Source organism: Pogona vitticeps, chromosome 2, assembly GCF_051106095.1.
Source record: "Pogona vitticeps strain Pit_001003342236 chromosome 2, PviZW2.1, whole genome shotgun sequence".
In the NCBI taxonomy this organism is placed as follows: domain Eukaryota; kingdom Metazoa; phylum Chordata; class Lepidosauria; order Squamata; family Agamidae; genus Pogona; species Pogona vitticeps.
The window spans coordinates 93777684-93805100 of NC_135784.1; the positions used below are offsets into that span (position 1 = coordinate 93777684).

The window sequence follows — 27417 nt, forward strand, 5'->3', positions numbered from 1 at the left end:
AATTGTTGATCAGCATAAATATGTTTGTACTGCGATTTTCAGGAATTTAGTAAGAAGCCACTTGGGTTATTGATTAACTGGGACAGTGAGCTATGGGAAGGATAGCCTCAATTCATTGGTGCAGATGTAACATTAACTCAGTACTCCACTAGCAGAAAGAAAGAAAGAAAGAAAGAAAGAAAGAAAGAAAGAAAGAAAGAAAGAAAGAAAGAAAGAAAGAAAGAAAGAAAGAAAGAAAGAAAGAAAGAAAGAAAGAAAGAAAGAAAGAAAGAAAGAAGGAGCAAGGAGCCTTCAATCTTTTAGAAGTCCTTACAATTGTATAAAGGTAGTTGAAAAGATGCATTGTTGTGCCAGCAATTTAATTTAATTTAACCCAACAGTTAATTTTGTTTTAATTAGATTGTTTTGAAGATCTGTATACCACCTTTCATCCAGGTATCTGGGGCTCATTTGCAGTGATTAAAGCAACATGTTTGTGCTTTTTGGATAAAGAGCTAGGAAATATTGTTTTTTTAGTTATAAACCCCAGAATGCCTCAGTTGTTGCGTAGTGCACATGCCACCCAATGTATATACAGGATGCCACTGCACAATTGATAAACTTGAGAAGCATCTGTGCAGGTCTTTTAAAGGCTGTAGCCTACATGGATAGACTTGGCATAGGTGGCTTCTTGTGCAGAGATCATGTCTAGTGTGGAGATATTGGGTAGCATTATTACCACATCTGTGTAGAATAAATAATTGAGAAGTACTTTCAAGTTTTAAGATAACATGGATCCAGGCACATTTCTTCCACCTATCCCTTTATTCCATCTCCTGCTCCCAGCCCACATTGATTTTACAGTAGTCCTGATTACTTGAATAATTTCAGATGTAAAAATCCACATATCAGAAGAATCAGAGACAGCCTGCCTCAATTTCACTGAAAGGCTGGTCATTGGGCCATTTTACACATCCTCAAGGCAGGCTTAGGTTTGTTGCTGGTGCCCGACACAGAGCTCAGGATGTTATTTTTTTGAAGGAAACTTTTTCCATTATTCACCATTTTGGATAGTAAGAGATTGCTACCATTATAGTCAACCTATCTGCAAAAGTAACCCATTCTTCTGCATATTACTAAGTGTTACTGTCACTTGGTGTAACCCTCTGGACATACATACAGTACATGAAATGCTCACCCTCAAGTGGCCAATTCTATTTACTGCATTTTGAAAATACTTGATGAACATGTTGTACTCACTAGGACAGGCTTTGTATGATGCTAGAGCTCTCCTCTTATCCTTGATGGCTGGCATCAACTCCTCCGAATGGGCTTCGAAGCAGTTGGCTGTCTTTTTGCTAAACATCTTCAATATGCGTTGCCTCCGACATGTTTTGGTATCACCTGGCAGGACAAAGTTCCAAATAGAGTAGTCCTAGAACGAGCTGGAATTTGTAGCATGCATACATTACTAAAACAGCGACGTCTACGTTGGCTTGGGCACATTGTGAGAATGGCTGATGTTTGGATTCCAAAAGATCTCCTGTATGGAGAATTAGTGCAAGGAAATCGCCCAGGAGGAAGACCACAGCTGTGATACAAGGATATCTGCAAGCGGGATCTGAAGGCCTTAGGAATGGACCTCAACAGAAACCCTGACATCTGAGCATTCAACCTGGAGGCAGGCGTTGTGTCACGGCCTCTCCCAATTTAAAGAGACCCTTGTCCAGCAGGCTGAGGCAATTTACATCCTGGTTGTACTGAACGTCAGGCTGGTTCGAAGAATTGGTGAAGGTCTTCCTAAACGAAGTCTCCATGTTCAAAAGTGGTATATCTCTGAATACCAAATATTTTGAACAAAGAGTCTTAGTGATTTCACCAGAAATGTAATTGGTGCTGCAAAGTCACTGTCTCCCATCCATAAACTCTAGACTTGGATACAGAATACACCTCTATAGGTTTTGCCGATTCCACTTATGTACACTATTCAGCACTTACTTGCCTTTGCTCTCACACACACCTTCTCTTGCACTGTTTCTGACATTGGTGTGTGTGTGTGTGTGTGTGTGTGTGTGTGTGTGTGTGTGTGTGTGTGTGTTTGTGCGCACATGTGTGCTCATCCAGACTCATTCTTTTGGCCACAAATCTGCCCACATTCTCTTGTTGGCATACAAGCACCTGCTTGTCCATCTTCACTCCTGCTTTCCTTCTTGCACATTCATGCACCTACTTGCTCAGTCTTTTGCTCTCTCACACACCGACCAACACACGTCCACCCTTGCTTTGTCTCATCCATGCTCTTGCTCTTTCACAGCTGCAGATCTACTTTTTCTTCTGCACATGCACCTTCTCTCTTACACCCACTTTCTCGGCCTCTTCTGGTTTTGCACACACCTGCTCCCATTCTCTTGTGCACATCCTATCTCTTACTCTCCACTTTCCTCCCTCTGCTGCTTTTTGTCTCTCCTTAGTTCCTATTTTTCTACAGTGCATCCTCCAGAAGAATTAGGGAGACTTAGCAATACAAGCTGAATACCCTTGTGACTCTTCTTTCTCTTTCACTGATCAGGTCACTACCACCAGTAACAACAGGCAAATACTCCTGCTAGTTTCTCTGAAAAGCAGTAAATTATAGTGGTTTTCATTACAAGCAAATAGTAACTTTGTTGCAACTCAGTACTGTTTAATGTAACTTGTTCCTTAGAAAAATTGGTTCCTTCCAACTCTGCATCCCTTGCAAGTAAGACACAACCTGAGGACACTATTTTGCCCTCAGAGGCCTGAAAAAGCCCCAGAATGTTTCTGTGGATGATGTTAAATTCAACAATTGAAGTTCACCAAACTAAGAACTTCTGAAGAAGGCAGTTACCTAATGTTTCTTTTTTTAAAAAAAATCCTTGTAGGGCCTAACCACAGGGGAGATGGGGAGGAATTATGTTAAGTGGCAAATTATGCCCCCCACAAGGCACAATATCTACCTTCTTCATTGAAACTCCCCTTTTTCTTTGCATCTTCTGAGATCTACTGCTAAGAGCCATGTGAACACTTTTTATATTTACATGTCTTGGCAAGAGGAAAAATACCACAGCTCTGTTTTGGAATTAGTATAATTAAACGTTAACCACAATTGTTCTCAGATCTCATTACAAAGTGTTTAAGAGAACTTGTAAGGAAATCAGTGGTGGATGCATGGCTGTCTGGGCCACTGGTCTGGAATCACAGATTCACCAAACACAATTGCCCCGTGATATTAAGGAAACTGTACAGTCACATAAAGAATTCATTAAAAATAGAATTTGTTTAATACAGAAAAGATACAGTGGTGCCTCGCTTTACGATTGCCCCGCATTATGACAAATCCGCTTAATGATGATGTTTTTGCAATCACAATTAGACAATAGTCTAAATGGGGGAATTTCGCTTTGCGATGATTAGTTCCCTGCTTTGGGAACCGATTTTTCGCAAAACAATGTTTTTCTAACAGCTGATCAGTAGTTTCAAAATGGCCACTGGGTAATTAAAATGGCTCCATGCTGTGTTTAGGAACGGATTCCTCGCTATACAGGCAGTGAAAATGGCCGCTGTATGGAGGATCTTTGCTGGACTGTCAGTTTTTACCCCGTTGGAATGCATTAAACAGGTTTCAATGTGTTTCAGTGGTTTTTTGTTTTTGTTTTTTTCTTTACGATGTTTTCACTTAACGGCGATTTTCCTGGAACGGATTATCATCGTTAAGCGAGGCACCACTGTATGAGAAGAAACTACGAGAAAATGCTGAATCCTGAGAGAATCAGACACCGCAGACATTATTTCACTGGCTTTGTCTTTCCTACAAATGTTCTTTCTAACAATTTTGCTGTAATCTGTCAGGCTTAGAAATAAAGTTGTGATGTTTTTGCAAAGAATAGGTGTTACACACACACACACACACACACACACGCACACACACACACACACACACACACTCAGTTTGAGTCAGGAACTCAGCAAGGGCAAGCAGTTGAAATTCCTACTCCCATATCATGATCTCAAGCTGGCTTAGTGCCATTCCCACCCATCTATGTCCCTATTTTCCCTTTTTTCCCTTTAAAAATCAGATGTGGAATGCTAAAAATATAAATATCACATATTGTTTGATCTTGATAGGTGAATTAAATTTTTAAAGAACAGAGCAATCCATGCAAAGTCTGTGTGGAGCCTGTTGCTACAATGCCAGGATCCTGCCTGCCTGCACTTTTTCTACATGCTTAGAATATCAACAAGTATATCCATGCTCATTCTCTTTCACATGAGTCATGGCACAGAACTTAGGGTTTAGCTTCAGCTTGGTGGGCTTCAATACTTGCCCCCCTTTTTCTGCTATAGACAACACTGGATCAATTCATAAAGCCTGGACCAATGCCATTGTGGCCCCAATTTATAAAAAGGGGATCCCTTGCTACCAGAAAATTATAGGTCAGTTAGCTTACTATCAGTGATTGGGAAATTATATGCAAATACCTATTAAACTGTGCTCTTGGACTGATAATCAATCTATTCATTGCCTCGAGCAAGCTGGTTTTAGGAAAGGCAAGTCCACAATTGACAATTGCATGATACTCTTGCAAACTTATTAATAAAACATTAAAATATGCTAATGCCAAACTGTATGTGGCCTTCCTTGATTTAAAGGCAGCTTTTGATTCAATAGATAGACAACTATTATGGGACAAATTGGAAAATTTGGAAATTGATAAAAGACTGCTCCTCCTCATAAAAGGTTTATACTCCACTACAACATGCCAAATTCGACTTTCTCAAAGAGGGGAAGTAACTAACAAGGGAGTGAAACGAGGCTTCATCCTGGCTCCCTTACTGTTTAGCCTTTTTATGATCACACTCCCTTTTTGACAAACTTTAATGGCCACCCTTCCAAATTGGGAACTCATCTCATCCCGATACTACTGTATATGGATGGTGCAGTCATCATTTCCCATAATCGTCCAGGCCTAAAACACTTGATTCATGGATGTGCAGAGTTTCTGAGCAAAAATAAAATTCAATTAAATCATAATAAATCAGAAATACTGGTTTTTACCAAAACATGGAAACAATTTTAACGGAACCTAAATGGAAATCACATAGAACAAGTTAAACATACTTAGGTGTTCTTTTTCATTATAAACACTCTTGGATCCCCCATCGAAAAAATGGCTATAATTGCAGCTAGGATCACTACTCAATCTATTCTTTTACTATAATTCAGGAAATCAGTTTGTCCCAGCGTCGTTACAAGTTTTCAAGTCCAAAATTATTCCACAAGCCCTCTATGGTTTCCCAATTTGGGCAAGTGCTATGGATCGATCAATTGAACAGGTACAGTCCTTCTTACACAAAATGTTAGGACTACCTAGATGCGTGCTCTACTCGGTGCTCTGACTGGAGTCTGGAGTATCTTTAATACAGACTGTAGATTGGTTGAGATCATTAAATGTTTGGTTAAGAATCTATTACAATTCAAACATGGACAGTTTATTATACCAACTTAACGAGCGCCCCGTTTAACAACGAATCCACATAGCGATTGAGTTTTTGCGATCATTTTTTGCGGTTGCATAACGATGTTTTTCCAACAGCTGATCAGCAGTTCCAAAGGGGAGACTCTAGTAGGATGCTATTGAATTAAGAAGTACCAAGATGTGACTTTGGTCCCCTAGCCCTGCCTGTCATCCCCAACTCAGCTCAGTATTGGTGGCTGTGACGTCCACCCCACCCACCACAAGGGGCACCAAGAGCCTGTGGATACACTTCTGGAAAGAGAAGACCTGGACAAAATGATCAGTCAAGCACAAGCATCATCAAGGGATATGGATAATAACTGAACATGGGAGCAGGACGGGGGAGTACAGAGCAAAGGGTTGTGATTTAATGTATTTATGAAGGCTTTCACGGCTGGGATCTAATGGTTGTTGTGGGTTTTTCAGCCTCTTGGGCCATGTTTTGAAGGTTGTTCTTCCTAATGTTTCGCCAGTCTCTGTGGCCGGCATCTTCAGAGGACAGCTCTCTTCTGGTGTAGTTTGCTTGGGAATGGAGTATTTATGGCTGTGAGATAGGCTTTTGTCCTTTTCTGGAGATGGGTGATTAGTGTGTCTTGTTGTGGGTATATTGTTGTGATAAGAAGGAGAGATTATCTGTGTGTAGTGATCCCTGGTCCTTGTGGCTGGGTAGAGTTCCTTGACCTTTTGCACACTGTATTTTTGAGAGGTGGAAGCCAAGTTTTGTTGAGTTTCAAACTTTCCTCTTTTTTGTTGAAGTTCTGCTGGTGCTTGTAGATTTCAATGGCTTCCCTGTGCAGTCTGACATAATGATCGCTGGTGTTGTCCAGTATTTCAGTATTTTGAAATAGAATTTTATGTTCATCCTTCAAACTGCTGATGGTTTTTTTGACTGCTAGTAACATGATTTGAATGCATGTTAGGATTAGTCTGTTTTTTTAATCTTACTGAAGGTGTCTTTCAAAACATAGTTAGAGCCAAGGAGATGGAAATGTACAAAGAAAGGCACAGCTGCATTTAAGTGTGCAGTTACCTTGGTTTCTGAGAAAGTCTTGTGGCCAGGCAAAGGAAAAGCATATGCCAGAGAAAGAAAAGTGCTAACACTCTGCCTACACAGAAAAGGATTCTGTTCATCTTCACAATTAGAACAGGAATGGTATCCAATACTGGTACTGTTGTGCAAGAAAGTGTGCATGCCATTGTGCAAACGCTTGCAGAAGTGCTTGTTCATCTTGTGCAGTTATTTGTGGCATGGAGTGATAGAGGAGAACTGCATTAAGTTACTTTTTCTGGATGTTATCTGCACGTCTAGTTTGCATTAAAACTTAATTCCTAATTCTTTGAAAGTTCCAAGCTCTTTCAAAACATGTTCATCTACAGCTTGTGAACTTTGGAAGCCTTTCTCTTAAACATTATGACTTAGATTGAGAATAATGAACTCATGGGTCCGTCCCCCCTCTTCTCTTCATGTAAGTTACTGAGTAGTCACATTCTCCTCAAAAGATCAATTCTTTTAATGGAAATTTAAATCAGTTAGTATTTAATAAGCCACAAACATAGTTAACAAAATGAAAGGGGGGAGGTAATGAAGAGGTGGCATCCTAGTAAATCATACCATAAGCATAAAAATAAATAATCAATAGAGACACAATCGAACCTCACTGAGCTCTTCTATTAATGTCAATTGATCCTGTCAGGGCTCCATACAAATCTTAACTGCACTATATTATTCTGATGTGGAGACTGAGTAAGTCACAACAATCTTCTATTGATCCTGGTTGCAAACAGCATTTGCCACAACTGATCCCAATAAATAGTCCAAAACCAAATCAAAAGTGATTAAAGCACAGACCATACAAATCTGTTCATATGGAGCTTTGGTATACTTCTGGATAATATAATTTAAAACATAGCCCTATTTGCTTTATTCCTGCCTTTCCTATATATAATGGAAGTTGCATTTTTCCAAGTTATATGCGATAACTTTTGAGTGCATGTCTTGGAAGCCACGCTACACAGAGATATAAAATAGAATTTTAAGAATAATTGTTTTATTAGAAAAATAAAGTATTTAGAGATATTCAGTTTGTTGCATAAGCAAAGCATAAGTTACATTTCCATAAGATATTGCATAAGTTACATTTCCATAAGATATATTTGTTAATATAAGATATTAACAAATTCCATCTAGCAAAAATGAAATAAAATTCTAAAAAGCTGCTTGGAAGGCAGGCAAGACATAGACCCCCTTCCTCTATTCTCTCTCTAAATTACATCTTTTATGTCTCTTCTCATCACGCCTCCAATTCCCATGAGAGGTACAGGTGTTGTTTTCCCATCTCCCCGTCTCGGGTCTTGATCCAAACAAGGGTGTTGTGTCTTGGCTCCTTATCATCTCAGGACAAGGCTGCCTACATGGAACTTTCCATTCACCTCGTGGAGAAAACATTCTCAAGGCATAAAATCATGCCAACACAGAACCAATATGGATTCTTTCTACAACGTCCACAACTACATATCCCATTCATCATTCATATTTCAACCTTAATAATCTATACCATGACAGAGCCTATAATTAGAGCCTGAGGAAGTTCTTGTTTAAAAAGAGAGGTGGCAGCGGCAATACTTATGAACCCATAGGGAACTGATAATTTATAAAAGTAATCAGCCTGACTAAAATGGAAGTTTGGCAACTAAATCCAAATTGGAAAAAAAAATGAAAAAGCATGCTCTTTACCATTTCCAACAAGAAGAAACCAGATATTTAATTTTAGGACCAGACAATTATTCAGGCATGCCATCTGGGATATTTAAAGTCTTAGGTAACTATATATCTAAAATGCTTTCTAAAAATATAACATGGGAGACCTGAGTTCCAGAATTGCCTAAACAGGTTCCCTGCCAGAATGACCTTTACATAATAGGTCGAAAGTTAACATACAGTCTTCTGAAGAACAGTTCCCCTAGACTGTTCCAATTTTTGCAATGGCAAGCCTTTTTATTATAGCTGAGTCCCTCTAAAACTGTATTAAAGTAAAGCTCATTCAGTAAGTTCAACTAATGTCAGCTTCCCATGAAAGTTTTACCAACTCTTTTCCCTTTTACTTGTCGTTCTGGTAAGACCAGAACATGTGCAATCATGGCAAATTAATTAGTTAAATTGGGAGTCAAAATAAGTCTCCACAAATCAGGTATACCTGGATAAATGCCAAAATTCATATTGCAATCTGAATAATCTGAGATCTCATGTTCTGAAGCCTTTTTGCCACCCAACAAAATCTTGATAATTAGAAGCATTTAGAAACACTTACATTGTCTACTAGCTACCCAGCAAGTTGGCATATTGCTATCTAGAACCACCCCAGATGGTGTATTTGGCAGCTCAGGTATCAAATAAAGGATGGAATTTTGACTTTCAGAGTTCCCATGTGAAGGGAATGCTTAGAAAATATGCATTAACATAATTAAAAGTCCAAGGTTACGCAAAGTAGTTACTGTCTGAAAATAGTTGGGTGGTAGCTCTTCATCTACATCTCCTTTCATATCTTTATGAGATGAAACTAAAACAGCTAGTCATCCATTGTTTCTAACTGTGTTAGCAATTTTAATACTAGCTGTCCTCACATTTTAAAACCTGAGAAGTAAAAGACATTCCTCTGTAAAAATCCCTCCCCCTCTTTCACTCTTTCTCTCTCTCAGTTGTGTTTAACTATTTGTAAATATTTAACAACTTCTATATTATGTTGCTTCTCTATGACCCATTTCCAGACAAAATTCAAAGTGGTTTTAATCTATAAAGCCCTTGAGTCCAAGCTCTCTAAAGGACCAGATCACCCTTTATGAGCCTGCTGACTTACAGCATGTAACAAAAAAAAATAACAGCTGTTGAGTAACAGAGAGAAAAGTCCTTGTTTTTTTTCTTCTCCTTGAGATTTCTACTCCAATCAAATATTTTGAATTAGAGATTATCAAAATGGCCAAGTGTAGTGGCGTCTGTTGTGTGTCTCGAAGTATATACTGTGACCTAGTGTCAGGATACAACCTTGGCCAACCTTTCCCAGATGAAACGGAGGTGATCATAAACAATTCATGCAAGCTAGCTTGGGTCAGTAAAGGTGTAAACCCAATTTTAAAAAATTCTCCAAGCACTTGTGTGCTAGATACATGTGCAAAAAGTGCTTGTTTGTTTATTTTGAGAAGGGAGTTGACTGACCTGTGTTGATAATAATGACTGTAACAAACGATCTGATTTAGCACCGCTGACTGTTGAGTTTGTGGCTCAGGTGGCATAGCTAGTGCCTTGACTACAGTCCTGGAGTAGAGATACCACACACAAACTGATCAGAGAAAATGAGGCCACTGGTCTATTGGTTACAGTTGGTTGCACCTGAATAGTCTTGGCACAGCCAAAGCTCAAGATGGAAATATTGGATGACCATCCTGCCGGTAACTGCCTCACTCGGCTCAGTTGCTGGATTGATCACAAGGTAAAAAGAGGTCTGGCACCACTGGCTACACAACCACTGTGTGGACCCTTGGTGGTATGATGTGAAGGCCAGTGCAATTCTCTGCACCTTCTAGTAACCTTCACTCCAGTTTGCTTAAGGAGATACACCTCTCTTATGAATATGGATACCCAGGTCCTTTCCCCATGAAATGGATCCAGTCCCATGCTTTCACCCACAAGCTAACTAACCAGATAAAGCTGTGATATCATTATGTGGTGCCATATTGCAGCTCTTCAGCAAAACCCTAAGCATGCAACCCCCCAACTAGAGTTCAAGCAATCAAGAGAAGGGTATTTATTTATTTATTTATTTATTTATTTATTTATTTATTTATTTATTTATTTATTTATTTATTTATTTATTTATTTATATCCCGCCTATCTGGTGAGTGATGGTCTTGTGACAACAGATGCTAGGGTGTATTAGAGATATGCTTAAATACATCCCTTCTAGTCAACACAGGGAAACCTTTTCCCTGACCTGGCCAGTCCCTTCTTTAATTGATTGGCTACATCACAAGGCCACCATTGCTTTGTGTGAATTCCAAAGACTCTCTGGATTGCTTCTAGCCACAAAGAAGATGGTGCCCATGCCATTGGACCACAAACTGGCCTCCTGATGAGCTATGGGCAACTTGGGTGTATGAACAGCAGACATTTAAACTTTCTGGCAGTTGGGGAAGGGCTCAGTTGAGTGCTTTACATGCAGGAGATCTCAGGGTTAATCCTTGGCCTCCCCTGTTTGGAAAGGAGGAGAGCCCTTGTTTGAGACTCTAGTGAGCCACTGCTGGTCAATATATTGGCTAATGAACAGCTTCATATCTTTCCACATTTGAACCACATTAGCATCTCTTCTCTTGTCCTTCCTCTGCTTTGAAATTTGAAATAGCATCTTAGGGAGTGTAGGATCTGAAACGCTTGAACACTGCAATGCAGTTCAGTGAGATTAACTTGGAAAACCTGAGAGAGGAAAATACTGTAAATCACCTCTGCAAAAGATATGGAAAATGTCCATGGTTAGGGGGCAGGAAGTGTTTTTTAACTATCAACTTCTCTTGCTTAAAGGCATTGATTTGATTTAGGTTACTATTTTTCTTTGAAAATGGCCCAAACTGGCATGGCAGGTGGGTGTGGCAGGGCATCACATAGACTGTTATGTTCAGATCCCACAATCGTTTTTTTTTCCCCCTCTTTTCTGGCAGGCCTGATCTATACCACTTCTCAGCAGCTGGATCGTGAATACAAGGCTGAACATATCTTGGAGGTGAGCGATGATGAAGCTACAATTAATTGTATTTACTTGCAAGCGGTTGGGTTTTTTTCCATGTCTGTGTGTTTGTTTGGTAAGTCCTCAAAGAACATTTCCTTGCATGTCACAGCACACAGAGGAGAAGGAAGAGGCTTCATTCCATTGGTTCAAAATTGTCCAGGAAGATAATTGCTTGTTCTGCATTTTCAATTGTTTACCCCTTAGTGCCAGCTTCCTAACTGAATCCTGCTGATAAACCATGCAGAATAAAGAGTAGCAAATAATTTTGTGTCCTTTAGGAAAATGAACACTTGTCTTAATGGATTTCAGTGCTGAAATATTTCACCAAACTGTTGCCCTCCACATTTGTTGTACTGTTAAATTCTGTCCTCTTCAGCCAGAATGCCCAATGGTTTGAGATGGAGTTTGTTGTAATCAAATTACATTAGAGGGATCAAGGCTATGGCATCTGAGCCTCTGATACATGGTGCCAAAAGAAGTTAGGATTTGTAAGATAACTAAAGCTAGTTTGAAACTGGCTTGTAGTTCTGACTTGTTTGGACACTATAAATTGTAATCCCAGGTTAAGGTGTCACACGGAGATATCCCTGCACAATTTGATTACCAGCTTGCATAAAGAAAATAGGAAAATATAAATTAACATATTGTTAACTAAAAACTAAAAACGCTGTTGTATAAGCGGGCCTTTCCAACAGAAAACTCCTGACGATTTTCTCTCTATTCCTTTTTAATTTCTATCTTTCTTAAATTGTAATGTTTTAAAATTTTGTTGTTGTTGTTTGTTGTAAGCCGCCTAGAGTGGTCTAATACGACCAGATAGGCGGGATAGAAATAAAATAAATAAATAAATAAATAAATATGTATACACCAGGGTACTGCTAATTCACACTGGAGATTAATATGTCAGAAATTGTACCTTATGGTTACATGTGAGAGTGCTCTGTGTGATATAGTGAATAAGTGACAGACTAGGACTCTGGAGACAAGGGTTTGAATCCCCACTCAGCCATGGAAACTCAATGAGGACAGGGTGCAACTGGTAAAACCAGTCCTTAAACATCTCACTTACTTTGAAAGCCTTATTAGGTTCATTGTGTAAGTTGGTATCCATTTGACAGCACATAACTAACTATTGCATGTGAATGTGACATAGGTGTCCCAGCATTAGGCACCAGTTCTAAAACAGTGGGATTAAAGTTGAAGCTGCTTTGTTATTGGTTCATCAAATTCTGTGTCTCTGAAGGAGTGAACCTTTCTTTTTTTATGTCAAAGAAGAGGTAGGAAAGAGGCTGTGCCGACTAGAGGAACTGGCTATCCCTTTCAAACTCCATTCTGTTTTGTATCTTGACTTTGGTGAACAGTGAATCTTTCAGATAAAATATTCAGCTGGCTCAGAAATCTACTTTGCCTATAAAAGAGGTTCCTTTGTAGTAGGTAGCATCTATTCTGCACCTTCATTGGTGATTTCTGCTTGACACTTGATTACTGAGACCATACAGATAGAAACAGATTGTGCTGTTTTGCAATCTACAGCTTGGGAAAATTACAGAGACTTCCCCAGCCTGGATTGTCTTCACAGTCTAGACCCTCATTCTGACAGTCCCTCTCTGCAGTCCAACCCCTGGGGAGTTCCAGAAGTTACAGCCCAAAATGTACCTTTTCTAAGTTCTGAAAATAATCTCAGATGCAAACAGGTAACAAAAAGAAGCAGGAAGGAGACCAACCAGTGCATAGTATTATTTATTTATATAAGATATATTTAAACTACCTTTCTCTTTAGAAAGGAGCCAAGGTGACTTACAACAATTAAAAGACAATATTTAAGATTAATAACAATGATTATTTAATACTAAAAAGATGAATGAATGCAATACCAAAAAAACCATAAGATGAATGAATACAACACCAAAACACATTCAATGCAGTAAGATACAACAATCAATTCTAAAAACCCCACTCAGCAGCCTGAAGAGAAAGATCTTTACCTGCATGAGGAAGGACAGTAAAGTTAGGGCCAGTCTAGCCTCTCTTTTTTTGGGGGGGGGCAGTTCCAGAGTCTAGATGTTAATCTTTTTGTTTATTTCATTTGTGCAATTATGAGAGTTGTTATGCATTTGAAATATGTAAGTGTTCTCCCCACCCCACCCACTGGAATTGCTTTGTGCAAAAAAATGGGGGGATGGGGTTGTTGTACAATATGCTTTCTTTCCCAACCTGCTGCTGGTCTTTTTGCTCTCATACAGGAATAATTGAATAATGTACTGTTTATTGAATAATTTAATATTTGAATAATTTGCCGTTTTCATCTTTTAATATTGTGTGTTTAATGATGGAAGCCACCTTGTATCCCTTTTAGGCAGGAATGAATGAATGAATGAATAATCATTCTTCATTTTTCAACATGTATCTCATTGTGTTGAGGCATCTTTATTTTAAGAGCATGAGAAAAATATGTAGCCATTAATTAGTAACATCCTTAGTGTATAGCATAGCACTGGGGAAAAGTTGTATCATAAACACAAACTTTCTTCCCTTGAGTTGTGAAAAGAATCTGCTGGATTTCTTTGTAGGTCTCTGTTTCAGACCATGGGGACCCAGCTCTTCAATCCACTAGCAGAGTAGTAATTCAGATCCTGGATGTCAACGATAATGCTCCCAGCTTTTCCCAAAAATTCTTCATGGTTCAACTCACAGAAAAATTAGCCTCTGAGACTCCTTTGCCAGTCTACAGGATGATTGCCACAGATCGTGATGAAGGACGGAATGGCCAAGTGACATACAGCCTTGAAGAAAACAATGAAGGCTTCTTCAGCATCCATCCAGTGACAGGGATGGTGTTCTCCAAGAAGGCTTTCTCTGCCCAAGAATACAATATATTGACGGTGAGTGAAGGAGAGGAAATTGGGAAGCTAAAGAGAGCTGAGTGTTTCCCCAGATGTTGGAAATGCTCTGGCAGGCGTATTGTTGCTGATGACGCACATACTCATTTCTCTAATGACTGCAGCAAAAAGAGGTTGCAGGTTTTTTGTAGTGTTTCAGAAAACTACAAAACCTACAAGCTATGAAACAAGTGAATTTGTACACTGCTGTGCACTGCCAAATAATCATTTTTCTACTTCTCTTAAATGCATTTTGTAACTTAACCTCATGCTAGAAAAAGATTAGAAGGTAAAATAAAGAATGGCCCCAATGCTCCTTGAGGTAAGGAAAGGAAAAGAAAGAGAGGCTAGGAGGTTTCATGGTAAGTCTGAAAGATACTGCATCCACACTGTGGATACTTCCATGGACTGGAGATGCTTTGCCAGGTTATATTATCCATCCTGCTTATTCAAAAGAGTCCTGTGAGCTGGAGGCTTCGTTCACACTAGAGCCATCTCACGGATTACAAAGGAAGAGCTTGATGTAGATCTCATTAATGCAAATGCCTGTTTCCTGTTATTGCAGTGTTTTCCCCTTTAGCCACATAATTCTTTCAAAGCTCCATGCGTGAAAAGTCATTGTTGCAAATGAAGCCTTTGTTTACTTCTCAGTGGCCAATAACAAAACAAAAGCAATCTTATTTGCAACATGTGGTGTGTGGCAAACTCCGTCTATCTGTTTGTTTATACCGCACTATCCAGTGGGCTTGTCACTACTCTGGGTGGTTTCCATCAATAAAATAAACATAATGAAAACAGCCAAATCCCACTCACCCCAACAATGTAAAATAAAGGAATGTAATATATAAGGAACAGGGACGTGGTGGCACTGCGGGCTAAACCGCAGAAGCCTGTGCTGCAGGGTCAGAAGACCAGCAGTAGTAAGATCGAATCCACGTGACGGAGTGAGCTCCCGTCGCTTGTCCCAGCTCCCGCCAACCTAGTGGTTCGCAAGCATGCAAATGCAAGTAGATAAATAGGTACCACCACGGTGGGAAGGTAACAGCATTCTGTGTCTAAGTCGCACTGGCCATGTGACCACGGAAGATTGTCTCCGGACAAAACGCTGGCTCTATGGCTTGGAAACGGGGATGAGCACTGCCCCCTAGAGTCGAACACGACTGGACAAAAATTGTCAAGGGGAACCTTTACCTTTACCTTTTAATATATAAGGAGAACAAATCTAAAAACCAAGATGGCAGCAACAGACAAGATGAAGATCATAGAATATAACAGTCAAATTAAGACTAAAGGACCAACAATTATGAGGGGAGGATATCCTGTTAGGGTAACTGGGCATCATTTCTGTTTCCAGGGAACCCTGAACCTAAACATGTGCTAACCATATATAAGACATAAGACATAAGAAATTTATTTGTCATTGCGCTCACAAGTGGGTGCAACGAAATGAGGTGCTCTTCCCCAAGGTAAAACTGGACAACACTACAAAAAAAAGTTAAAATATACACAACTTTCACCATCCAAATATAGATACCCCGTTTTCTCTCAGCAATTAAAATTCCACCAAAAACCTATGGCCCCGCATACTGCACTTGGGTAAAAACTGTTCTTGAATCTGCTTGTCCTTGCTAATTGTCACCTAATTCTGCCCTGCATACATCTAAGCTGTCATGGTGTTGTTCTCTCTCTCACCAGGTCAGAGCTACCGACCATGGGGATCCTACACTTAACTCCAGCGTGAGGCTCCACATCGATTGGATCCCTAAGCCCCTTCCGTCCTCAGAGCCCCTAGCTTTTGATGAACCTCATTTCAACTTTGCAGTCATGGAAACAGACCCAGTAAATCACATGGTAGGAGTGATCAGTGTTGAGACTGGGCTCAGCCAACTCTGGTTTAACATCACAGGTGAGTGGCACATGATTAGGAAATTTGCTTATAAGTGGCTCTGTTTTGACAGGGTGCTGCCCCAGTTCTTTCGGCATCTGGCATATACATGACCTGACTTAACAAAGACTGTTGATTATAGATGGCAGGTATATTAGAGTCAAGGCCTCAGTACTGGAATTAAGCAGCTTTTGGGCTGGCACAAGCGGGTATCCTATCAAAAGAGTCTTTGCCATTTTTGTATTACCCATCACAATTTGCAAAATGGTATTTCTGCCACTGTTCCAATCTTAATGAAAGTTCTTCTGCAGCAAACGGGCAAAATTTGTAGCTCATAGGAAATATGTGGTCATCATACCTATTCCTCATAGCAATAAAAACAAACCCATGGGAGGGAACAAAGTGAAGGGATTTTATTTAAGTCCTTAAACATTGAATTAGAAAGTATTAACCATCAATGGTTGACATTTATCTTGCTAAATCCACTACAGTTTATTTCTTTTCTTGTATGCTATTTTTATTCCACTGTGTTCTTTTAGGTGTGACTGGCTGTGCATAAATTAAACAAGTAAATAAATATATAATAGGTGTATCAAAAAAAAAACACTTTGTATGCTAGTACACATACTATATGTTTATATAGTTATTTGGCTGTTTTGAGTACATATGTAGATCAAAATCTTACTGAATTTTATTTCCTAATAATGCACTTAGCATAAATATCAGTGGTAAACTGCCACAAGAGGCTAAAATCAGCATGTACCATTGTGTGGCAAGTTGTGTAATTCAGCACATAATGACAAATACTTATGCTGACTTCTTCATTTGTCGTAATTCACTGCCAAGATTTACACCAAGTGCATTATACAGCAGGCATGACTGACAGGATTATGTCCTGCAATAAGAGATCTATTTGAGTTAAAATCTTCTGGTGAGATGACCCATGCATATTTACTGGAAACAGGATTCTTATTGGTGAGATGTAACAATTAATAATTGGCACACTAGTCTCACTTGTAATTTTCATAAAAAATAGATTTCTAGACTTATTCAGGAGATTTCTTCTAGGATTAAATAAATAGCTGGCTGTGGGATTATAGTAGTTGCAGTTCAGGGTTCTAGATGATTTGGAGACCCTCCTTTCTTTTTCTGACCCTTCACTTTTCAGGTGAGGAGAGCTACAATGGGGAGGTAGGTGCAGTTTGCAGTGTCCTTTCCCATCATATCAATTTAATCCTTACATGAAAAAAAAATATTTGAACAAAGGGCTCTTATTTTAAAAGTGAACTTATAACAAGGGTTCTTATTTTAAAGGTAACATTTTAAAGGTACCTGCTGTGGTGGACTTCATATCTAACCCACATTTAATACATGGCAGTCATACAGTATGCAATGTTGGAAAAGGAGCAGAGATGGCTAGATTCAGATCCCTGCCCATGAGACCTCATCACGAACCTTAGCCTGTCCTGCCACTGACTTATTGTAAGATTAGAATGGAGTAACTATGTAAAGTGCATCCCTAGCTGTTTGAAGAAAGGATGGGTGCAGGTATAATGTCTTTTAAGCACAGACGGATTTTTGTGTGTATTTCATGGTAAAATTTGAAAAACACATATTTTCAAATCATTGTGTGTGTATTTAATGCTAGAATGTTAAAAAGCATAAGATTTTAAAGTTTTTGTCAAGTACTAAGGAAATTAAACTGCCATATGGTTGTGGGGTTTCTTTTTTCCTAGATACGATATTGTAGCTTTGTAGATATACAGTAATTGAAAGTTTCTGGTGACTACCTGGGCCTGCTTTTAGTCCTAGCTAATGTAAAGGTTAACTCGATGGTTTCCTTTTAATTGCTTCAAATAATAAACTAACAACTATAATATATTTTGTGTGTGTGTGTGTGTGTGTGTGTGTGTGTGTGAGAGAGAGAGAGAGAGAGAGAGAGAGAGAGAGAGAGAGAATCTGGCATGCAAAATGAAGCATTTGTTGTGACATGTAATCACTTCCTGGAGCTGATCCTCCTTAAGCCCTGCTATAAGTTATTAGAACCTTATAAGATGGTTTTATTATTGGCTAGATTGTTTCAATAAAGTGTACATTTGATAAAGGTGGTTCAAGCAGACTGAATGCTGCCTCTTTGCAGGGGGTTGCTATATAATTCCTCCATAATAGAAGTGATCTCTTTTAGCAGAACTTACCTTAAGACTTATTTCCTGGCATCAGGCTGGAGACTACTTATTTTACCACAATAACATAAAGCCATCCCTGAAGGCAGTTAGTCTGCAGGCATGCAAGGATTGGCCTTCACTAGGCAGCTCCAAAGAATACTTCTTTGTCTGATGCAGTTGAGCATGGATAATGAAGTGCAGATACAATTAAAGCAAAACAAGAATCAACACAGTACAATGCTTGTGGTAAGTTTATGTTGTTAGGGGGCTGTCTACAAGCATTGCATTCCCCTGGAACTTAATCTTGGCATTTATCCTTTTTTTCCGAAATCAGGTTTCCTTTATTGTATGAGATATTAGCTTCCCACATTCACCCAATGATTCTGCTAATTTGCAGCATTTAATAATTACCCATTTTGCTCCATTACTATAGCAAGCATTGCCTAGATGCTGTCTAGGGGAGTGGGGTATAAATCAAAGGAATGAATGAATGAATGAATGAATGAATGAGTTAAAGCCACCTAGAGTAATCTTAACTGATTAGATAGGCGGGATATAAATAAAATAAATAAATAAATAAATAAATAAATAAAATAATGAATGAATGAATGAATGAATGAATATTATATATATACTCTCTCTGTGTGTGCATATAAAATTTTATGTGTGTATATATGCATATATACTGTACATATGTATGTATGTATGTATGTATGTATGTATGTATGTATGTATGTATGTATGTATGTATGTATGTATGTATGTATGTATGTATGTATGTAGTATTGTGTGTATATATAGAGAGAGGGAGGGAGGGAGGGAGGGAAAGAAAGAAAAAACTCAAGATGACATCAGTAATAACAAAAGCAAAAACATGGAACAGTTTCTTTTACTGTATAGGAAAGTGGTAACATAAATGGTGCATCTTGCCATTTATTCAAGGTCATCAGGATGGGGCCTTAGTATTCTATATTCACCATGGCTTTGTAAAGCCTGAAAGTTGTAGGATGCAGCAGAGTGCAGTCTTCTGCTTGAAAGACTCAAAAAGTGGTAAGGTGATTTGTTAAGTAACAGAGAAGTGGATTAGGAGAGAATAACAGAATAATAAAAAAAACCACAGAGCTGGAAGGAACTGCAAGGATCACTGAGTCCAATCTCAACCAAAATAAGAATTCTATCCTTTGTTTAAACTCTGAAAAGTCCACTACCTTTTGAGGTAGTTCACTGCATTGCCAAACAGCTCCACTCTTCCTGATATTTAATGGAAATCACCTTTTCTGTCATTTGAATCTTTTAGTTTGCATTTTCCCTTCCGGAGCTCCAGAAAACAAGTTTGTCCATCTTCCATAAGAAAGCCCTTCAAATATTTTACAACAGCTGCCATATCACCTCTCATCTTCTCTTCCCCAGGCTAATCATACTCAGTCATTGTTTCTAGAGCTGTTTGCAGACCTCTTCTCTAGACACAGTCTCAATAGATCTTTCTTAAACCCAAAACTGAATACAGTATTTCAGATGGTACATAACCAGAGCAGAGCAGAATGTTACTATTATTCTCCACAAGCTGGATTCTGTACTTCTGTGGATGCATCTTCCATTAGCTTTTGTTGTTGTTGGCACTAACTCAAGTTTTGTTTGCGGTCTACTAAAACTCCTAGATCCCTTTTTAACACATACTATTGCCAAGTCAGCTGCTGTCAATTCTGTGCATCCAGTTTTTTAAAATATACAACTTCATATCTTTGTTGAAAACATATTTTGTTTGTTTTGCTACAATTCTCCAATCAGTTAAGGTCATAATGAATCCTGATTTTATCAACTTCAGTATTTGCCCTTCTCAGTTTTCTGTTAACTGCAAATTTGATAAGCATCACCGCTACACTTTCATCCAAGTCATTTCATTTACAAAGAGTTGATCCCAGTGCCCATACAAAACCTGGTGGCATTCCACTTTTCGCTTTTTTTCCAGGATGATGATAACAACTGATAAAGACTCTTTAGCTGTACCCCATCAACCAGCTACAAATCCACCTAACAGTAGTATCAGATAGTCTACATTTTGCCACTTTGGCCACAAGAATATGATGAGGAACTTTGTTAAAAGCCCTTCTGAAATCAAGATATTCTGCATCCATGGCAATCCAGTGAAGGACCAAGCATGTAACTATTTAAAAAAAATTAGAGAGCAAGACAAGATTAATATGCCATGACATTTTTTTTGAAATACCCATGGTGGCTCTTAGCAATTATTGCAGCAAAGTACTGAGCAGTTAAACCCTCTATTTCCCACCCACATGGGACTGCCACTTCCTTGTTTGGAGCAGAGCTGATGTCCATGCTTTTGTTTGTTTGAACTCCTGTGCAAGGAGTCTCAGCTCATTCTGATCTTTAGCCTTCCTGGTCTTCTCCCAATGGATTTTTGACCAAAGATGGCTTGTGAGTAGGGAGGGAGTGATCCTTTGAAGTTCTGAGACTGGGCACGCTCCATCCCAGTCTGTGAAATGCTACAGATATTGACTATTAATTTGTACTCTTCCTTGGTGATTTGTCCCTCTCTTTAAATCTCAGATAATATCAAAGCATATTATCAGCCACTAGCTGTTTAGATGCCCCCCCACCTCTTTCTCAAAGGTACTGTTGAGGTGTGTCTTCAATACCCCATGTTTAAGAAACTCATGCTGTCACCTTCGTGTTGCGTTGAGCTTATTGAAATCAACTTTTGACTTTTCCTTTCACCATTAGAACAGATTCCACCCAAACATCCCACTATTCCAACTAGTTGAATAATTTATTCTTGTTGGTGAGAGCCAAGTCCAGGATAACTGATCTCCTTGCCACTTCTTCAACCTTCTGGAAGAGGAAGTTGTCAACAAGTGAAATGAGAAATTTTGTTGGACCTTCAATTCTTGGATGAATTGGATTCTGAATGCACATCAGGATAATTTGAAGTTTTTCTTTATTCCTTTATCTATCCTTTTTGAATGTTTGATGATCTGATATAAAAAGAGTAAAACTCAAAGGAGAGAGAAATAACTTCACTGTAGCACATCAGCTACAGACTTCAAAGCCAAATTATCCAAGTGTTCAGTTTGGCTTCCAGATGCACCACAGGGATGTCACTGTTATTTCTCTCTCATTTATTGATTGATTGATTGATTGATTGATTGATTGATTGATTGATTGATTGATTGATTGCATTTATACCCCACCCATCTAGTCAATTGACTACTCTAGGCAGCTTTAATTTTAATCCTTTAATCCTTTAATTTTACCTCCACTGTTTGGCTTTGGTCATTGACTTCCTTGCACATATGCACCTACTTTTACATATAATGCTGCTACTCTTCTCTTCCTGCTTAGTTTGGTCCTTTTGAATAAGTTATATGCTTCAGTTACCACATTCCAATCATGAACTCCATTCCACCAGCTTTTGGTACTGCCTATTAGATCATATTTGCCTGCTTCTGTTGGCAAATTCCCACCTCAACTCCCTGATCCAAGAGCCACATTCTAACCATTGGTCTACTGTGATGACGTAATGTGCCAGCATATGTATTCTCTTTATATAAAGTGAGAAGGTTCTGGTGCTCTTTCACATACTTTGAAAACAACTGGCCACCTTTATCAGTAGGTCTCCTTCAACCAGAAAATGGCTGAATGGCTTGATAGGTTTTAGTACCTCAATTCAAAGAGGATGTGTTAGGTGGTGACTTCTTATTTACTGAGAACATGTACCATCCATGGAAAATAAGGCCTTTCCTTCCTTGAGCTTTGTTCTTTTGCTTTTTAATATCTTTTCATTCTCATTCTTTGGCTGGGAGTCATGCTGATCTTTAGCAGAATAGATCTTGGCTCTTCTTCAAACCTTGACACTGAAAGAACTGAGTCTGGGACAGAATATTTCCCTGTATGAGCTCCAAGGTTGGGAAACTGAGATAATAAGGTACATCATTTTTCACTTGTTAATGTTTCCCTTTAATGCTTCACATATGACAGTTTCCAGCTGTGGTGGCCAGTGTTGTTCCAGTTCTGTTCTCTGTTCTCTTGAAATGCCCTTGATGCTTCCAGAATTAATGACTAATGGTGTAGAACTCTGGTACAGTGGTACCTCGACTTACGAACGTAATCCGTATTGGGACAGTACGTCAAAATGTTCATAAATTGAAGCACCATTTCCCATTGAAATGCATGGGAACGGGATTAATCCATTCCAGCATTTGTAAAAAAATACCAAATATAAAAATAAACAGAGCAGGTCCCATATTGTTACTGCAAAACACATACACACACAAACAAATCCAAAAACAAGACAAAATGTTCATAAATCGAAGCACCATTTCCCATTGAAATGCATGGGAACAGGATTAATCTGTTCCAGCATTTAAATGGGATTAATCCGTTCCAGCATTTAAAAAAAATACCAAATATAAAAATAAACTGAGCAAGTCCCATGTTGGGACTGCAAAACACACACACACACACACACACACACACACACACACACACACACACATCCAAAAACAAGACAACACAGCACAGAAACGTAACCCCCAGTTCAAACCCACCCTCCAAAACCCACCAAGAACAGTTTTTTAAAAAGGAAAAAGCAGCACCTTAACAGTCCAAAGCCTCCTCAGCCTTCCAGGCTTCCACTGCTGCTGTGACAGCCGCTGGCGGGAGGCTTGAGCCTGGTGGATGTGCTTCGGCTGCTCGCCTCCCAGCTTGCCTTCCACTTGCTCAGCACCACCCTCTGTGGGCCGATGGCGGGAAATTCAAATGGCGGAGGGCGGCGAGGAGCGAGCAGGAGGCAAGCTGGGAGGCGAGCAGCCAAAGAAATCCAGCCAGCTTAAGCTTCTCGGCACTCCGCTGCCTCCGCCGCAGCCGGAGGCGAGCAGCCAAAGTGTCAGGCCAGCTCAAGCCTCCCAGTGCTGGGCTACCCCCATTGCATCTCTTTCCCTAACTGTTGGGGCAAAAGAGCTACAAAGAAGCAGCCTCTTCGCCACCAACAGTTAGTACAGTAAATTCAAATTTCCCGCCCTTTCCCCCTGCCTTTTTTGTGTTTGTAAGTCGAAGCTCCATTTGCAAGTTGAAGCAAAATTTTGCAAACGGAGCGGTTTGTAAGTTGAAATGTTCGTAGGTAGGGACATTCCTCAGTCGAGGTTCCACTGTATATGCCTGACCTGTACACCTCAGTTTTGGATAGAGGTGTTGCATGTTGGAGGAGACTAATTACTAGGCAAATAATCAAAGTGTTGCAGAAACTGGCCTGGTAGAAACACTGTAAATAAACATTAAAAAAAAAATCTTAGAATTGAAGAGCTGGAAGGAACCTTATGGATCATTGAGTCCAGCCCCTGTCAAGGAGGCCCAGTGGGGAATTGAACTCCCAGCCTCTGACTTTGGAGCCAGGAGATGACTCTTCAGTTGTAGGTACATATTTGCAGCTAGTGACTTCGTTTCAAGAGATGCTGTGAATTTACTCCAGATTTTAGTATGCTTTTTACAGAAATTATCCAATATGCTGAACCTATTTCATGGACAGGGCACAGCATCTTAGATAGCTCCTGTAAAATGGCAAACTAAAACTTTGAGGGTATTCACAACACCACTGAAATTGAAGTCATCAGTCACCACAGGTTGTAGGAGGCTGAAAAAAAAGCAGAATGAACCTGAGTCAAACACAATGGAAATATCTAGCTCTGGTAGCTTTAGAAAGAGGAAATTCATAATGTAGGATGCCTGAAATCATCTGCTAACCCACTAACTCATGCCTACATAGAGATCAATCTCCATAGAAGAGAACATCGGTATGCATTGTTGCATGTGAACTGTGTTGCAAAGTCTGTGCATAGGTGTGTCTGTGTGGGGATGAGTCTGTTTAGTTACTGCTGGGATCCAGTCTGTTTCTGCAGCTGTCCAGCATTGCGTGGTTTCCCCAGAAAGTGTGGAGCTTCCATAGAATTACAGCAGGGGATGTGGCACATGTATACACGATGTTGACCTTGAATTCCAAGCCAAAATCTAACATAAGTGCTCTCATTCTTCCCTGTCACTTGTCTTCAGGTTAGTCAATATCCTTACATGTCTGCTCAGACAGCTGAGTTGTGCAAGTATATTCTCTGACATTGTTCTCCTCCATTAATCCACCCATTGCTTTTGCTCCCTTTTCTATAAATATTCACATTCAGCTTCTTCACATATGAGTATCTGGCTGGTTGGGATTTCCCACCCACCCCCTTCTTTGTGTCTCTCACAGTTTCTTCTCTGAATTATAGCAGTGGAGTTGTCTCACCTTTCTTCTTGAGGCATACTTTCCCAACATTCAGAAGCAAACTCTTCCCTCTCCTTGTGCTGCTTTATCTGAACTTCTGTGAGAGTAATAGATGCTTATTGATTATCGTGATATAACTGGTAGGATTACGGTTCCAACTATGGAGTGGAATTGGAAGAATGATTAAAACTAATCCCTGCTGTACTCCCTCACCATAATGGTGTTCATTTTTGAGACCATAATTTTTGACACCAGAAGCAATACTTTTATTGTTGTGTTTTTGCAGGACATAATGGTATTTTCTCAGCCACGTCCAATCCTCCTTAGATTGATAAGCATCATGTGAGTTTCCAACCTGAGTACATTAAATTTCTTGTAGGTGAGGGAGGATTTTATGAAGTTCTGGCCAGCCAGCCAAATGAATTCTTCATTTGTTCACTTAGCTGAACAGACTTTTAAAAATGACAACAGGTGACATTAAAAGTAATAATCAGGACAGGGGTAGAGAAGAAAGTGGAATTTCACATCCTGGATGTGGTCTTCCACAATAATATATATAGAGGAGAGTTATAGAGTTATAGAGTTTTATATACATATACATACATACATACATACATACATACATACATACATACATACATACATACATACATACATACATACATACATACATACATACATACATACATATACATATATATATATATATACACATACATACACATACATACACATACATATGTACATATGTACATATGTACATATGTATACATACATACATACATACGTACGTACGTACGTACGTACGTACGTACGTACATATGTACATATGTACATATGTACATATGTATATATACCGGTATATGTACATATGTATATATACATACATACACACACACACACACACATATAATTGAGAGTCTGATTTCTCAAATACGACTATCTACCATCTACCTGAATGACATATTTCCAACACTAACAGGCTGTCAGCTCTAATATATATATAGTTTTGTCTGGAATATACAGAATCCAGAGGAACCACAAACTTAAGTCCAGATGACCAGTCATAAAACAAAGCAAATTAATTTGCTAATTATGTGAAATGATAAACGCTCCTACTGTGTACTTAGATGTTTTCAGGAGTTAAGTCTGAACAGTTAAGGACTTATTTTCTCTAATTACAGGGTATCCATAACATCAGAAACATGTTGACCAATTAATTGCTTCTTGTGGAGTGCATAGAGTTCAATTACTTTGTTGAAAGTATTACAGAAATATAAGAGAGGGAAGGAGGCTGGAAGATGGGAACAAGGCAAGTCTCAGCAGGGCTGAGAGAAATAGGGGAAGGGGGAACTGGTTTTAAGCATCACACCCTGTGGTGAAGCCAGCAGATTATTCTTCCTTGCCAAATTGCCTTGATGCTTCTTGTTTTATTTTGCAGGAGGACATGCCCTCCTGTTAATTTAAATTCCTTCTCTTTACCTTGAATGACATTGCATCAACAAACTAAGTATTACATTCTTAAGCCAATGCAAAATTAGAGGTAAATAAACAAAGATCAATTATGACAATAGAATCTTTTCATAGAGGCATACGCCCATTTTTTTATATTGCTCAGTTACACCTCTCTAAGTATTTCTCAACAGATTTCATGAATTCATTGCAAATTCAGCCAACAGCTGCAAGGATTGTTTTTCCTTCTAGTTCCCTTAGGAGATGCTGTTTTCATACCCCTGGCCTGTGTCACAAAGTTACCTGCTTAAGCCCTCCCTCTTTTCTAAGGTGGTGATGATGAAATGGATTTTGACATTGAAAAGAGCACTGGCAGCATAGTCATTGCAAGAGCTCTGGATGCAAAGAAAAGGTCAAACTACAACCTCACAATAGAAGTCACCGATGGATCACACATCATCAGGACACAGGTCAGCATCCACAAAGCCTCATCCCGAGTCTTCTATAATCTGTGGATAATGTAATGATGAAAATGGACCTTAGACACAAAGGTAGAATTCTCGCTTACTTTGATGGTTCCAGAATGCTGGACATCAGTATGTTGGTTGAATTGCCTATATCATAAGGCCTTGCAATTTAGATACTATTGGCATTTCAGATGTACCCAATTCATATCCTGTGGATGAGCTGCAACAAAATCAGTGGGTGAAACACTGTTACTTAGCATAGTAAATTGCACTATAGGAGACCTGTTTAATCAGCTGAGACTTGGTAAGTCAAATCTTCCATTAAGTTCTAGACTAAATGGACTTAATCTGGACTTAGTTGCAACTAGCTACACTGAACAACAAGATTTCAGCCATTTTTTTTCTTTTTATGCGAGCATTTTAGTAGACCAAAAACCAAAACTCAAAATTCAGTTTCTTTCTTTATTCCTTGGCCAGTTCATTCTTTAGGCAGGTTCAATGATCTAGATTATCAAATAATTTTTTTAAGGGAGAGGAGCACTTTTTCTTACAGATGTCCTCCTTTCTTAAATTTTCTCTATAACAAATGCTCTACCTCTTTCTCTAGTACATATTCAAAGAGGTTCCTAGAACACCATTAAACCTCTTCAGAATTGATATAGTTGCCAAGCCATTATTAATTCTGTTAGCATACAGAAAAATATTAGCCCCCCCCAAAGCTGCACAGTTCCAGGACACCCCAAAAGAAGCAAATAGCAAATCACTTCTGTGTATTAGCTGCCTCCAAAATCCTGGTAAGAGTCAAAATTAACTTGAAAGCACACTATTATTATTCATTAGCAAGCAGCAATGTCTATGTTGGCTTGGGCATGTCATGGGAATGGTTGATGGTCGGATTCCAAAAGATCTCCTGTATGGAGAATTAGTGCAGGGAAATCGCCCCAGAGGGAGCCCACAGCTGCGATACAAGGATATCTGCAAGCGGAATCCAAAGGCCTTAGGAATGAA

The 27417-nt window shown here is 39.1% G+C and overlaps 1 protein-coding gene across 2 annotated transcripts in view; it reads left to right on the forward strand.

Annotated features, from left to right (window-relative positions):
* FAT2 (FAT atypical cadherin 2) overlaps positions 1-27417 on the forward strand; it is an 84461-nt gene that overhangs the window by 16067 nt on the left and 40977 nt on the right. For both annotated transcript variants that reach the window (XM_078385627.1, XM_078385628.1), the window contains exons 3-6: positions 11223-11284; positions 13861-14172; positions 15865-16075; positions 26273-26412. In XM_078385627.1, coding sequence (XP_078241753.1) covers positions 11223-11284; positions 13861-14172; positions 15865-16075; positions 26273-26412 — 725 coding nt within the window. The remainder of the gene's footprint in view (positions 1-11222; positions 11285-13860; positions 14173-15864; positions 16076-26272; positions 26413-27417) is intronic.